At 38.9% G+C, this 16122-nt stretch overlaps 1 protein-coding gene across 1 annotated transcript in view; it reads right to left on the reverse strand.

Moving 5' to 3' along the window:
• Window positions 1-16122, reverse strand: part of DDX10 (DEAD-box helicase 10) — a 169029-nt gene that overhangs the window by 64622 nt on the left and 88285 nt on the right. Inside the window, exons 14-15 of the mRNA XM_061457752.1 lie at window positions 3024-3137; window positions 655-816 (exon numbers count right to left, since the gene is read on the reverse strand). Coding sequence (XP_061313736.1) covers window positions 655-816; window positions 3024-3137 — 276 coding nt within the window. The remainder of the gene's footprint in view (window positions 1-654; window positions 817-3023; window positions 3138-16122) is intronic.

Consider the following 16122-nt stretch of genomic DNA (forward strand, 5'->3'; position numbering starts at 1 on the left):
GATCCTTATATTCAAAGACACCCGGCTGTGCTCCTTTTGACTGGTACATGACAAGGGCAGAAAACTCTCCTTTGATCCATGAAAAATAACAGAGAGAGAAAACAGACTGCAGATACTGAAGTTTTCAAATTACAGCCAAAGTTATATGACAGTATTTGAATAACTCATGAAATACATTCCAATAGCCCCAGTAACACCGATGCAAAAAGTTAGCACTTCTGCCTACCTGAAATGTAATACTGAATGTTGAGCAAGTGGTAGTCTGAACATTTCAGAGACACTCTTTCAATTCCCCTTCCCCCTAAACATCTTCAGCATGTTAGAGCACATATGCCAAACAACACTTTCCTCTTGTGAAACTTACCCTTTCACTGAACAGTGCTCAAAAAAAAAATTATGCTCCCACTAAACTCTTAGCAGATTTTTTAAACATGTAAATCAAGCTCCAATGTTGCCCTCAACTGGTATTGCATAAGGCTTTGTGTTATCCAGCTACTTAGGTCAGAACAGTCTTCCTGAGTGCACTGTATTCCTGAAAATTTAAATGCACTTGTACTCATTTCACAAACATATTTAAGTACTTTTCTTCACTGAGCAATCCATACCACATTATCTATTTCTGTACTTCCGTAACTGAAATAGAAATCAACTTACCCTATGTTTTTCCTTTACTTTCTTCCTATATTCTTCTTTGTCAAATTTGTCTTCTTCCCGTAGTATCTCTTTAGCTTTATCTAAGTTGATACCACTGGTATCATCTTCCTCATCTGCTTGCGCCAAACTGGATTTTTGCACAGGCGGCCACTGCTGCACTAACTGAATTACACACCAACAAGAAAAATAATGGTTAGAAACATTCTTTCCATATCAAAGTTTTGATGCCCTAAATATTCCAATACCTTATTTTTCTAGACTAAAAAAGATCATTTGGAAAGGAAACAAACAATACTTTTGCACAATACAAACTCAGATACATTATTTAACATCACATTCAGTCAAAAATCAGTATTTGAAAAAAATATCTCCATTACACCCTATTCCTGTTTAATGGATTCACTTGAACTTCTTCCCATATTTTTTCTCTTTGCCTAACGGAACAAGTAATTTGTAATCCTCCTAGTCATTCTGGGAGAAAAATGATACTTACTTTTAAAAAATGACTCTCCAGAATATATGGAACAAAACAAAACACTGCTAAATCTAAACAGTATGTTTTTGCATGAACAATCAATATTGCAACACATTAACTGAGATAAAAATGAAACAAGCCTTCATCACACAGTACACAAAAACCCCACAATGGCAGGTTAACATTCTGGGGGAAAGCAAGGATGATTCAAGTTTGATTTGCAGATGACATGCTGAACACATCCAGCCTTCCTAAAATACCTGAAGCTCTAGAGCAAAGGCAAAGGTTACATATTCACCAAAAAAATACCCCCACCTATCTTGTGACCTAATAGTTTATACCTCATGGTATGAGCAGACATTATCTGGGGGTACTCACTGCAAAATCATTCTTGCTTACGGACTAGCAGAGTAGTAACTGTTAAAAAGAAACTATATGGCAGAAAATATAGAATGTCTTTCAGATACAATTACAAAACCAAACATCTTTAGGACTCTCGAATGCACACAGGGTGTTATTCACCTAGACACTGATAAAGCCAACCTACTGTTTCTACTTCCTGTTGTAAAATGGAGTTTGTGTTTTTGTATTTTCCAGAAAGATGTTTTTCCTAAAGGAGTTTTATTTTATCAAAGAGAAGTGTGTGGACTAGAACAGTAAAACTTAAAGCACAGTTTTACAGAGCTCAGAAAAAAAGCAGGAACAACATCCACAGATGCAAACTTTATGTTTCCTTAACTAAGTCACCCCTTCTCTATTGTGTTGCTTTTCTAACTATAATCTTTGTGCTAGTTATTTTTCCTCCATCCTCGCTCCTCTCTGCTTCATTGCATACACAAATAAAACATCTGCATAAAAGCAAGAGCTTTTGAATGTCTAAAGATATCTGAAGATATAATTCCCAGGCAATGGGGCAACCTCTAAAACCCTTCAGATTTTCTCTAACATCATTAATTACATGCCTATGCTACCTTCACCTGCAAGATAAAATGCTTTAGTTTATTTGGTCACAAAAGCAATACATACTTGCAAAGATGACCTCTCTTTCAGTTTATGTCTTACTGAAATTAATCTAGAGTTTTAAAAAAAAACCCAAAAACTATTTTTTTTTCCTAATGCTGGAAGTGGAAAATCAACGCACACAGCATCTGAAGCAGTGAAATCAAATCTTAGAAAAGTTTACAGAGCATGGAGACTTGCTAGTGAGATTACCGCCACAGTGCAACCTTACAGTGCCTAGCATCCACTATAGTTCCCTTCAGTATAAAATCAATACATTTTTCCAGAGGCTATTAAAAGATCGAATTAAATTACTGGCAAATTTCAATGCACTACATCAGCACCAGTAGGTGAAAATGTGGTACTTCCTTAGCTTTCCTAACAAAACTTTTAATCTAGAAATAGTAAATACTGGAAAGAAAACCAGGGGCTTCTTTTAATTGCAGTACAGTAACTCAAGACATAGGGGAGCTTTGGCAAATAGCCACAGGAAAACTGGTTTACGTTTCTCTAAGGAAAAAAAAAAGGCTCTTCATTCTCCTGAAATTGAGGATAATGGGCAAAAAAGAGGCAGGGTTCTGTATATCCCCTAACAGCTCTCATACAAGTATCTTATATACACAAAGGTGAAAAGAGGTCAGTGCTCAGCATTCCTTTTTCCCAGTGGAACTGCATTCTAAGTGGAAGCTGAACAGTTTTGCAAAACTTAAACCAATTACAGAAACCACACACTTTTTACAAGTGCATCATTTTTATATGGATCTAAAGTAAAACTATTTTTGTCTTTATAGAAACTACAAATTAAATTCAACTACAATTCAATATAAATTTGGAAGTATTTACAATATGCAGCATCATATCCCACCAAAATACAGTTACTTTGAATTGATCTTACCTCTCCATCTTCGGTAAAGACTATTTTTGTGTTGACTTTAAATTTCTTCTTCAAGATTTTTTTGGCTTCTTGGGTTTTAGTTGTTTTTTTCTTCAGCTTTGTTTTTGATACATTCTGCATAAAAGAAAATGAGATTTTTTTTCTATTCACAGAGTACGTGCTTCAAACGTTGTCAAAAGCAATTAGCTATATTAGAATGTAATTCCTAAAACACATGAGTAAGAGTAATTTCAAGTAAAAATTAGCTCACAGACCTTTTATAAAAGTGGTTTAATCACACTGTATCGTGTAGAACTCATTTACTCTAATGAAAATTCAGCATAATTTAAATCCTGCCAGCAGCAGGACACCTGACTCATTCATATCTCACTAACCTTTTTCGGACAAAGACACTACATTCACCAGCTTATGCTGTTAGCAAGCCTTATCAGACAAGAAATCCAGTAGAACTGACTGGAGCCATTAGCTACAGCTGATCAAATATTACTTTCATCTCAATAGTCATCAAATTGTCCCCAGGCACCACAGCACACCAGTTTGAGTCACTTCTGTGTCAATGAAAGGCACAAATGGCCATGCATGAACCTTCCTATTTCATAATTTTTGTCCCTTGCAGTCCCATCAGGGTATAGAACATCAGTTATTGATGTTTACCAAACTTACTATTAAATAACATTTAGAATCACAAAAGCTATTAGCATCATAGGAAAAAAGCTGAAGTGAAACAAAGTGGTGATGACACTAAGGAAACTAATAATTGAGTCAGAAAAGATTGTGAATCCAGACATTAACACTGCTTCCAACAGGTTTAGGTGGTTCTTTCCTGGCTACCCCTGAGAAAGCAACACTGACCAGAGGAGCAAATATTATCAGCAAAACAGCATCTCTGTATAAAACATACTGACACTGAAGTTAATATTATTTGTGTGTTCAATCTTGCTGTTATGAAGAAGAGGTGAGGAGGTAACATTTTTGACTAAGACTGAGGATTTACCCAGAGTATTGTCACATTTTGGAGGTGGACTGCAGTTCTGGGAAGACCATTTTTGTAAACTCTGTAAAATGCAGTGGAAAATAAATCATCGCATCTACGGATAGCCTGCATAGGTTTCACAGAGCCACCCATCTGGTGGCAACATCATGGAACCAATGAACATGGAGATTAACAACCTCCAGCTCTTCTTCTGAGAGCTCTCCTTGCAAGAACAAAGGCCATATGTGTTCAGGCATCTAACAGGGCACAGTACAGACAAACAACATTTGAAGCCATACTTCTGCTACTGCAGAAAGTATTCTGCTGGAATACATGGAGAATCCATAGCAGAAGACCCACAAATCATCCATCATCCTGCAAAGACTACAAAGCTCCACTACTCAGGAAAAAGTGCCCGAAGAACAGTCACTAAACTGCCTAAACTTCTGATAAATAATAGCAAGTGGCCAAAGCAACCAGAGGGAAAAAAAAATTAAAATGAGCTTTTTGTCACTTTTTATTTTGGTAATTTTCATCAGTTTCATGTTCTATACCAAATCCACTATAAAAGGAAGAAAAAAAAATTAATTCAGAAAGTCACTGTCATTATGGTCAGCACACTAATGCACTGAAATATGAACTATAAAAGAGAAAAATTACAGCCTTCCTAACAGAAAAAAATGGCTTGTGACAGCTACTGCACTGTTATCAAGTAATGACCATATCTATTATAGGAAATAGTAACTGCAGCAGCACTTACGTCCTCAGCATTGCCCTACGATATTGGTTGCATTGTGCATCTACTACTGCTTACGCACACCTTTAACAGCTCAGAAAGCTCTGCTATTTCCTCACTCCTGGTGCTTATCCTACAAATATAGTGTTTGAGAGTCTGCATAAGCACAAAACCTTTTCCTCCAAATAAAGGCTATTTAGTAGAACAACGGGAATTGTCCAGGAGAAGAATTTAAAGAGAGCTGTACTTCAGGGTAGTAGTATCATACTTAAACAACATTTCCTTTCACCAGGTGCTTTTGATTGTTTTGGGGAATTTGGGTGGGGCTTTTTTGCTTTGGCTTGTTTTTGGATTTGGGTGTTTCTCTGTCTGCTTGTTTGGTTTGTATAATCTTTCATTTCTGCACTGCCTGCATTACTGGTACCAGCATAATACGGTAATGTAGGAAAAAAAAAGGGTGACTGAAATCTTCAAATTGGTACATTTATATTTTGTAAAATTATATTTAAATGTGCATCTCTGTTTTCTGTATTTCTTAGTTTAAAAGAAGTTTTCCTGACTAAAGAACACAAATATCCAATGTGCTCTCTTTCTATGCATATATAGGCAATGTTTCCAGTTGTGCCTTTTTCCCCCTCCCTCCCCTGTGTGATTTTGAGAAGTAGAAGTATTTTGATACTGCAAAGTAGCATGGAAAAAAATGGGATAGGACAAAATTTCCAAGCAAAAGGAGGAAAATGATGAGGAAGAAAAAAATGGGAGGCTAAATTCTCTCACTACAGACCCAAAAAGTACAGTATAAAATTAATGTGTGAATTTGGCAGATTTACAATCTGCAGCATTAAGGCAAGATATGAGATCATAATTTCAAAAATCATACAGAAGAGCATTAGTATAAACTCTACACACCCCAGAGATAATTAAAGTGGTTTTCATTAGGATATTTTCATTGCTTTACTAAACACTATTCAAAGATGATAGCTATCAAGGTTCCCTCAGCTTCAGACACTGTCTCCTGACTGATGGTCACAGTTTAAGACCAAATGGGCTCAGAGAGAACAACATTTTCATCACAAATGTAAGTTGTAAAATTGTGCCCAGATGACTTCAGTGTTCAGCAGGAGAAGTGGTGCAGCCCACGAGGGAAGGGGTGGGTTAGCGCAGTGGTTCCTGATATGGCCTCCATGTCCCAAGGGGGGAAGGCTATGTGGTCCAGAAGAAAAGTCAGGCAGGTGAGTCAGAGACTGTATATAGTCCTGGAGCTACTGTGGAGTCCCAAAAACGCTTTGGTCCTCTCCTGGGACCTCTCTAACATTGTTCTGGAGTCACTATATAGTCCTAAAATCTCACCTGTCACCCGAGTCTCTCCCTCCATATGTCTCTAGTAGCATCTTTTAGAGCATCTACTCCCCACATCTCAAGAACCTTCCCTCATATCTCCTGCCCCAGTGGCTACTGCTCTATCTTCAACATATCTGAGCCAAGAGTTCCTCCAACTGGCTGCAGTCTTGACACAGGATGTGTTTTCATCCATCTCAGCTCACAGCCTCCTCACCCATCCACACTACCCTTGTGGCCCCTTACTCAAATAAACAAAACCCTCACTCAAATTTCTAATGCCACTGCCTGTCTTTGCTTTGCTCCCACATTTGAAGGGGTACATTGAAAAGTCAAATTCCCATCAAGCAGGAATCTGATTCATCCACTATGAGAAGCTTCATACCACTGGATAGCAGACCTCAGGCTTTCATAATCTCCAGAGCCATCACCAGCTTCCTACGTTTTCAAGCCATTCTGCTTACTCATTTCCCATTTTAATCTCTTTTACTACAAGATACTATAACTCAAAAGCAGCAGGCTGGCATTTAACCCACGTTCTCTGTGGCTCCACCTCTTTTCTTCACAATGAGTTCACCAAACCTGCAGACATCCCCCAGCTGCTGGAGGCTGCCAAAAGGCCTCCCTCTGTTAACCTCAAGCACTGCAAGGCACACACCTGCAGCAGGAGCAATGACTTCTCCTTAACTGCTCAGTAAACAGCTGAAATCTGGGGTCACAGCCTTTGCAGGCAGAAGCACTGTCACATCCACAGACAGGAATGGAAGAAGGCTTTCTGCTGATAACCAGACCTTGACCCCCGTGCCAGAGCAAACCATGCGTCTGGATGTTTTAAAGTGAGCTGAGAGGGCATAGCAGCTCCCTACACCGACTGGGTCAGTCAGAAAACACTGTGTACCAAAACCTGCTCAACTAATATGTACCCAAGCAAACCCATTTCTAAAACTGAATTATACCATCAAATAAGCCCTCAACATACACAGACTGTGCATGCATGGACTGGGCACAGGTTTTCATGTTGCTGTCAGGTATCAAAGGGATTCTGCAGCTGAATTTACACAAGATAAAGCACCAGTCACTGCACACACATATGACTCCTTCTCAATGAGAAGAGGGTACCTACCTGCTGCACACCAACATGTACCTTTTGCCACATGCCCAATAAAACTGGCCTTCAAGCTCAGCTTTTCTTCTATGAAGAAGTGGCAATAAACTGATCAAACAAGACCGGAGTGATAATCAACCTACTCAGAATGGTATGTAACAGTTAAGTATTAGAAGCTGAGTCACACAAGTTTATAAAAATTCTATAAAACGCAGGCTCAGCTGCAGGCTCAGGGGATTTTCTATTGTTACTTATCAAAAGCCTAAATTTCTTCTTCCTTTCACACGTGTACATGCCAGATGGCTTGCTGGATTATTTAATGAGTTAGAATAAAACCTAGCTCTTAGAAGCACAGAAAATTCAAACATTCTGATATATAATCAGAAACAATACAACTAATACACAAGTCCTTTTCCATTTTTCTCAAGGAGCAAGCTTTTGTTTTCTTGCTTAAAAGATCTAAGATTCTTAGCTGAATCTATGACAAAGGTTTTCTAAATGAAGATACTGACAAGTTTAAGACATAAGATTTACTATTTTTCAATTAATTTTTATTTTCTGAAAAGACAGGGCATCAGGAACATAAATGTCAGAAAATTTTGCTATTCTAATATGGAATAATTTTTCTCATTAATACAATTTTTCAAGTCAATAGTTTCGACTGAGTATGCAATCCTCAGTAACTCAGTATCTAAGCACTTACAGTATCTTAGAGAGCCAAGACAATCACTCTTGCCTTGACCTTTGGAGTGTTACAAATCATCAAATGTAAAGTTTCTTTATTTCTAACTGCAACTTCCTTTTTAATTTCCACTTAACAAGACTGTGAAAGCCGGCACAGTATATTCACTACAGAAGCTGTCTAACAAAAGGACATTACTGTGGCAAGGTAAAATATCAGTAGAAAAAAGTTAACAATTTTCCACTCATGTTAGCTATAACAAGCATTACTGCTTTTCTAGGGTATTTGTGGGCTTTTTTTCTCCCCTCTGCTTATACTTTACAATTCCCAGGAAGAATGGTGCTGTACCTGAAATATTTTCCCATCTCTCCCAACATTATTACATTACTTTACCCAGAATTCAACACAATCACCTCTGAGAAACAAAAATCGATGTGGTACTCAATTTCACACACTTGTTTTGTATTTTTTCAAGAAACTGCCCACAACAGGAGCAAGTATTACCACATTTTTATTCTCACTAAGCACGTTGATCCCCATGTCAAGCTACTGAGTTCAGACTTAGAAGTAATTCCCCACAGAATAAGACACAGGCTTGCCAGATTTGAAGCTACCAAACTTTAGACAAAGAGAAGATCCATCTCCTTCTTTAGGCTCCAGAGAGCATACAGACATGGATTTTATCTGGCAGGCACTACAAAACCTTCAGAAGACCGAGTATCTTCCAACCACTGGCCTAAAGCAGCCTAACCATCAAGCATTACGTCTCAACCCCATAAAATTCCCAAACTCAAACTACAATGTTTTTATTACCTACAGCAAAGAAAAGGTTAAGAGGTGAGAGAAATTTTCACTCCTCCTGACAAATATCTAACAATAGAAGCAGAAGTGAGATACAGATTTCACACCTTACACATAAATGCAACACATAAGAAGGAAAACATCAAGAGAAGCAAAATAACCAGACTTTGAAGTCCATATTACTTCAAGCACCTACAAAACTCTGAACACCAAAAAGCTTCCTCTTAGTAATACAATTTTATTCAACCAGTCATCTGCCTCCCTGTTGAGTTTAAAGGGCCAGAGAAGCACAAATCCTAGGATGCAGCATGACCATAAGGAGATGTACAGATGCTGGTTTCCTTCATGATCTGTGGAAGTGACAAGGTCTCTGTTTTAATTTCAAGCCCACTTCTCTGCAATGACAGCTATTTCAGTCCTTCCTGATTTCTGCTGACTGCTCAAAAGCCACCAGCTGCTTTGTGCTGTCATGAACACCAGAACAAGCCAAAGACACTGAGAAGCAGCAAAGTCCTTTAAACCATCCTTCCACTTCCACAACACAGTTCCCCAGCCTTTCCTAGGAAAACAAGCTTATTTGTTAACAGAGAATCACAGAATAGTTAGGGTTGGAAAGGACCTTAAGATCATCTAGTTCCAGGCCCCCTGCCGTGGGCAGGGACACCTCACACTAAACCATCTCACTCAAGGCTTCGTCCAACCTGCCCTTGACCACCACCAGGGATGGAGCATTCACAGCCTCCCTGGGCAACCTATTCCAGTGTCTCACCACCCTTACAGTAAAGAGTTTCCTCCTTACATACAATCTAAACTTCCCCTGCTTGAGTTCGAACCCCCTACCCCTTGTGCTATCACTACAGTCTCTAATGAAGAATCCCTGCCCAGCATCCCTATAGGCCCCCTTCGGATACTGGAAGGCTGCTATGAGGTCTCCACGCAGCCTTCTCTTCTCCAGGCTGAACAGCCCCAACTTTCTCTGCCTGTCTTCATACAGGAAGTGCTTCAGCCCTCTGATCATCCTCATGGCCCTTCTCTGGACTTGTTCCAACAGTTCCATGTCCTTTTGATGTTGAGGACACCAGAACTGCACACAATACTCCAAGTGAGGTCTCACAAGAGCAGAGTAGAGGGGCAGGATCACCTCCTTCGACCTGCTGGTCACGCTCCTTTTGATGCAGCCCAGGATACAGTTGGCTTCCTGGGCTGCAAGCGCACATCGAAGCCGGCTCATGTTCATTTTCTCATCAACCAACACCCCCAAGTCCTTCTCAGCAGGGCTGCTCTGAATCTCTTCTCTGCCCAACCTGTAGCTGTGCCTGGGATTGCTCTGACCCAGGTGTAGGACCTTGCACTTGGCATGGTTAAAACTTTATGAGGTTGGCATCAGCCCACCTCACAAGCGTGTCAAGGTCCCTCTGGATGGCATTCCTTCCCTCCAGTGTATCAACTGAACCACACAGCTTGGTGTCATTGGCAAACTTGCTGAGGGTGCACTCAATCCCACTGCCCATGTCAGCAACAAAGATGTTGATCAAGACCGGTCCCAACACCGATCCCTGAAGGACACCACTCGTTACTGGTCTCCAGCTGAACACTGAGCCATTGACCACAACTCTTTGCGTGCAGCCATCCAGCCAGTTCTTTATCCACCAAGTGGTACATCTATCAAATTGATGTCTCGCCAATTTAGAGACAAGGATGTCGTGTGGGACAGTGTAGAACTTAACATGTGTTGAGTTTCCTTTAATGTAATAAAAGTGAGGCTGATTTTGCTGTGGTGAAGTATTCTAAGAGAACTGAGCACAGCTTTTACAGTAATGGCTGTGACAATAAGGATAAATCCAGGTTGGTATTCAAAAGAAAAAAAGCACTCAGCATACAGAAGAGCACAGATATGAATACTTTCCAAGGAACAGCACAGATACGAATCCTTTCCAAGTCACAGCAAGAAGAAGGAAAAAAAAAAAAAAAAGAAATACGAAAAGCTTCTAATACTACTATTCAATATTGATAGCCACATTATGGACAAAGAACACAAGACCAGTAGTTCACTGCATTATCATTCCCATGTAAATTGCCCTTCATATTAAAGAAACAGCAATAGATACAAGAAACCACAGCAAAGACAGAACTGTACTATGGCAACGACACGCATAGATGATGCTTGCCTTTGTTTTTGATTACTGTTACAACAAAAGATTACATCTGAATTTTAGAGTTTTTTGTTTCATTAGAGACAATGACTCAGTAAACAACACACTCATATTTTCTATAACATAAATTAAATTAAGCCATGCAAACAGAAAAGAACTAAGTTTAAGATTAAAATCTCAGCCTTTAACACAAAATGCAAGAATAAGGATTAAAAACTTGCCAAGTTACAACTTACTAAAACAACCAGAATTTTCTGCAGTATGTTTACATGTATAAGCTTGGTTCTATGTTTACATGGGTATTTCCTACAACTCCTTGCATTTAATGAAGGTATTTATTAAAGAGATTATTTTTTACCTGTATATAGACTACGATAGCAGAAAAAAGGAGAAAGAAGCACCAGTAAATGGCTCCATGCCCAGTATTTCTCTCCAAACACAGACAAGAACTAAGCTTACAGAAATCTTTATTAAATGGTTCTTCAGTGATAAATCTCATTCCTGTTTCTAACTGACACCACACAGCAGTATATCTGCAGAATACTGCTAAAATACTTTACCATCTAAAGAATAGCAAAGACACCAGCATTTTCAACACAAACTATTTTTGCAGGGCATTAGGGGTTCCATCAGTAGCTCTGCACTTCCAACTATGAACTTAAGATTCATACAATCAAAGAACTGCTTGGGTTGGCAGGGACCTTCAAAGGTCACCTAGTCCAACCACCCTGCAATGAGCAGGGACATCTTTAACTAGCTCAGGTTCCCCAGAACCACATCCAGCCTGGCCTTGAATGTGTCCAGGGATGGCACTTCCACCACCTCCCTGGGCAACCTGTGCCAGTATTTCATCACCCTCATTGTAAAGAAGTTTTTCTTCAGACCACGCCTGAAACTCCCCTCTTTTGGTTTAAATCATTATTCCTCATCCTATTGCAACAGGCTAGTGTTTCCCCATCTTTCTTATAGGCCCCTTTTGTAGAATCATAAATAGATGATATTAACAGAATTTAGAAATCATGGGTATACATTCCTGGAATGCTTTCTGAAATACATCTTTATCCTCACAGCAGCATTTATCATCTACAAATTTAAACCAAATCATGAAAATAATAAAAAAGGGCATCTGTGTCCTTTCATCCCTGAGAAAACATTCACTGCTCTCATTTTCTATATTGAAAAAAAGAATGTTAATATATTACCCTGATTTAAAATCCCACACTACCAGAAGGAACCACAAATAAGCAGCATTGCAAAACCAATTTTTCGTGCTTATTTCTCTCTATCTTTCCCTCTCCCTGTGCTTTTTTTTTTCTTTTTTTTTTTGTTTTTTGTTTTGTTTGGGGTTTTGTTTTGGTGTTTGTTTTTTTTTAATAGATATCTCTCACTCCTCCACAAAACAGGAAGATTTTAAACAATACTTTAGTGAAGAGTCAAGCTCCCCAGTCCCCAAAACAAAAGTCTGATTTCAGTATTATAAATTATGTCATTCTACACACAACTCTAATATCTGCAAATGCCAACACTTTTGTCACTGATCTGCAAAATAACATATCTTCTTCTCCAAGTCTTTAAGTATATCATAGAAGAAATAATATCTAAGTTTATCACTGTAATATGCAAGATGAACAAAACCACTATTTAAGAAATGTGTGTTACAGTAATTAGATAATCTCACTTTGAAAGTTGTCTCTATTTAATACACTTTTTAAACTTTCCAGTACAACTACCACATTAGCCTGAAAATCTCCATTACCTGTAAGCATAAGCAGCAACGACAACCCTTTCTAAAGCATTAGATCTTCAGCAATACAAGACTACAACTTCTCATGAAATTTAAAAGGAAGGTGTAACAGAGAATTGTGAACCACTTTACATATTTCTCGGCAAAAAAAAATATTGTTATAACTGACTATGCTTCAATAAATGAAGATAAAGACATTCCAGAAGACTGTAATTCAAAACCAAACATTAACATAGCTGTTGCTTATTCTTGAGATTAAGGTTGGCAGAAAAATATATTTCAAAAGAAACAAAATACAAGCCAAGATATCCTAATAACACAAGACTGCCTCAGACTGAATATATACAAGAATACAATAATGATTAATACCACTAGGTAACTGCTGTGCCAGATCAAGACATAAGATGTTCTCATTCCACCTGTCATTACAGGTATGCATCATTACAACAAAATGTTCCACTTCTACAGCAAAGAGAACTTGCAGTTATCCTAAAATGAGAATTACACTTTAGTAAAGGAACAAGTGCTCCTCATACGACATCAATTAACAAGCAAACCCCATGATTTTGTTGACTGCTATTCTTCCTCCATATTTCAGTGCTTCCAGTTTTTTTGAAAAGGCCATCATAAGACGTTATTTCCAGCAAAACATGGCAAATTCAAAATAAGAGCTTGAAAATCTTGATACTGAACCACATTACAGATTACTTCAAACATAACCACCTTTTATCTGTCACTTCCAACAAAAAAACCCAAAACATAACAAAACACAACCACCACAATCAACCAAACAAAGCAACCCAAACTCCACAACACATTAATGTGAAGGTGAGGAGCCAGAAAAACCTGCACCTGCTTTGCACCGTTTGTTCTATTACAAATCTCCAACAAGGACCTTTTCTCACTTTACAGAAGGTGGAAGATGGCACCTATTCATCACGTAACATTCAACACCCAACAAGGCACTCACTCTAAGTGGGGTGAGGAGAGACACGTGGGATAGGGGACACTATCTTGTTTTGGATTAAAAGAACACTTAAGCCCTTCAGGTGTGCTGAGAATGTGCTACATTCTGAAACCTGTGCTTTTTCAGTTTCCAGAAGAACCAGAATCACTCCTACTCTCCCAAGCTGCACTTACTATCATAGTGCAAGGCAGTTAATTTGAAATATTCAGAGAAATCTGATCACTGAATGGTAGAGCAAGAAGGCAATGCTGAACTGGCATTTAATGAACTGAAAATTTGGTTAAAGAATAAAGTTTTTTTTAATGCACCTGTATTTTCTAGCTGTTAAGACAGTTATTCTAAGAAGGAAAAACAAAACACCACGACAAACATTTCCACATAATCACTAAGTCAGCCAAGGCTTAAACAAATGCCATAACATCATTAAAATTATGGTTTAAAAATACTCTGCAGAGGAATCTTAGGTCAAAAGGTGAGAAGATCACAGTTTCATGCTGCTTAACCTTTCAGGTTGAATATATTTTACCATCCGTGAGCAGTGTGACATTCCATTTCTCCCTCAAAAGCCACCACACGCTGCCCCAGGAACACCACAGCAGCCAAGGCTGAAGCTTCTTAAAATGTTTTATTCACTACATTCTCCTGATCTGCCATCAGAAAGTAACAAAAACGTCACTTTGCAAAGAGGATGATCAGGGGGCTGAAGCACCTCCCTTATGAAGACTGGCTGAGAAAGTTGGGGCTGTTCAGCCTGGAGAAGAGAAGGCTGCGTGGAGACCTCATAGCAGCCTTCCAGTATCTGAAGGACGCCTATAGTGATGCTGGGGAGGGACTCTTCATTAGGGACTGCAGTGATAGAACAAGAGGTAGCGGGTTCAAACTTAAACAGGGGAAGTTTAGACTGGATATAAGGATGAACTTCTTTACTGTGAGGGTGGTGAGGCACTGGAATGCCTGCTGGTCATGCTCCTTTTGATGCAGACCAGGATACGGTTGGCTGCGAGCACACACTGCCGGCTCATGTTCATTTTCTCATCAACCAACACCCCCACGTCCTTCTCCGCAGGGCTGCTCTGAATTTCTTCTCTGGCCAACCTGTAGCTGTGCCTGGGATTGCTCCAATCCAGGTGTTATAACTGTAAGTATAGCTATCTATATAAACCGGTACTAATCTAAAGAGCACTAACAGCTCCTTGTCTTAGGGCTCCAAAACTGCCTGCAGTTTAAAACTGCCTTCCCCTATCTTGCTGAAACATTTTGCCCTTGAGCTGAAAGCCTCTGCACCTCTTTCTTTGTAGGAGTCAACTTTTAACAAGACGTCAAATTTATGTAGAACTTTACATAATTCATATTTGCAACCTTGTTTTGAAAAGATTATTTACAATCATACACATCTCTGTCTCCAACAGAAGCAATCAAAAGTTTCCAATTGTTTCGGCGATATATATCCAGATAGCCTGAACTCTGCCTAACTCCCAGTGCTTAATTATGAGTTAAGAGTCTGTTAAGAATAAATGTGAGGGCTGAGAACAAATTTATAAGTGTATGGTCACAGTCAGCTGGTCCCAAATATCTGCCCTTGGAGACTGCGCCTTCAATAATTTTCATACAACTTGGTCTTGAATGCCTTGCAAGGCAAGGGATGTTGCCAGGAGAAAGCACTCATGAAGGTGATGATGTTTCATTTGAAATAAATATAACTATTTTATCAGTCCTTCTCACTCATCTAGAATTCTGCGGTGGTTTGTCACATGTTTCAGTTTTACAAGTTTTAGACTGATGAAAATGACAGGTTGACAAAAAAGCCCCGAAAACACTCATTTAAAAATACTTTCAGTTGCCAGGATGCAATGACCGAAGTATAGTAGGTGGATACGCTGAAGTACATTAAGATATTCTCCACTGCTTCTGCAGCAGCAGCAGCAAAGGTAGAAATACCTTTATCACTTCACACAACTGGAAAACATGCAGATTTCAAGCAGCCTGCCCAGTTTGCTGTCATTTTGTTTCTTTCCCTTTAAAAACAAGGCAAGTATGTGTAAAAATTGCATTAATTCAGCACAGAGGTCCTCTTAGTAAAATATTTGGGCAGGATTCAGACCTTTATCAATAGAGGAGTAGAAATTCTGATCCAGATTTAACTAGAAGAATAATCACCACAAAATGGAGAACAGGAGAAAAGAGAAGGAAAGGGAAACTCCTGTCACCAGCCAAGAACACATACTGGCTGTGAGAAGATGAAGGTATAAAGAGAGGGTCACAAGCCAAGACTTTGTGAAGGAAAGAAGCAATAAAGAATTTCTCAGCAACAAAAATGAAATTAAAACAAGCAAAAAAGTGAGACTGCTAAGCTGTACTAGTGAGGTAAATACTGAACATAAACTTGCCATGACTTCAATGTTAACGCAGCTCCCAGTAAGACTACTGAGGTACTAGACAGCAAAGGCAATTTCCAGGAACTTAGCTTCCATGAACTAGAACATGAAAACTGTGCACTCAAGTGGAATTAAAAACAAAACTGAACAGATATTCAGACATTAAATGATCAGATAATCCCCATCAGGGAATTCTGAAAGTCACAAAACCGGTAGACTGTTTAT

The sequence above is a fragment of the Pezoporus flaviventris genome, unplaced genomic scaffold (genome assembly GCF_033815535.1).
Source record: "Pezoporus flaviventris isolate CSIRO_AGI_PZ_B2104156 unplaced genomic scaffold, CSIRO_AGI_Pfla_v1 ptg000025l, whole genome shotgun sequence".
NCBI lineage: Eukaryota > Metazoa > Chordata > Aves > Psittaciformes > Psittacidae > Pezoporus > Pezoporus flaviventris.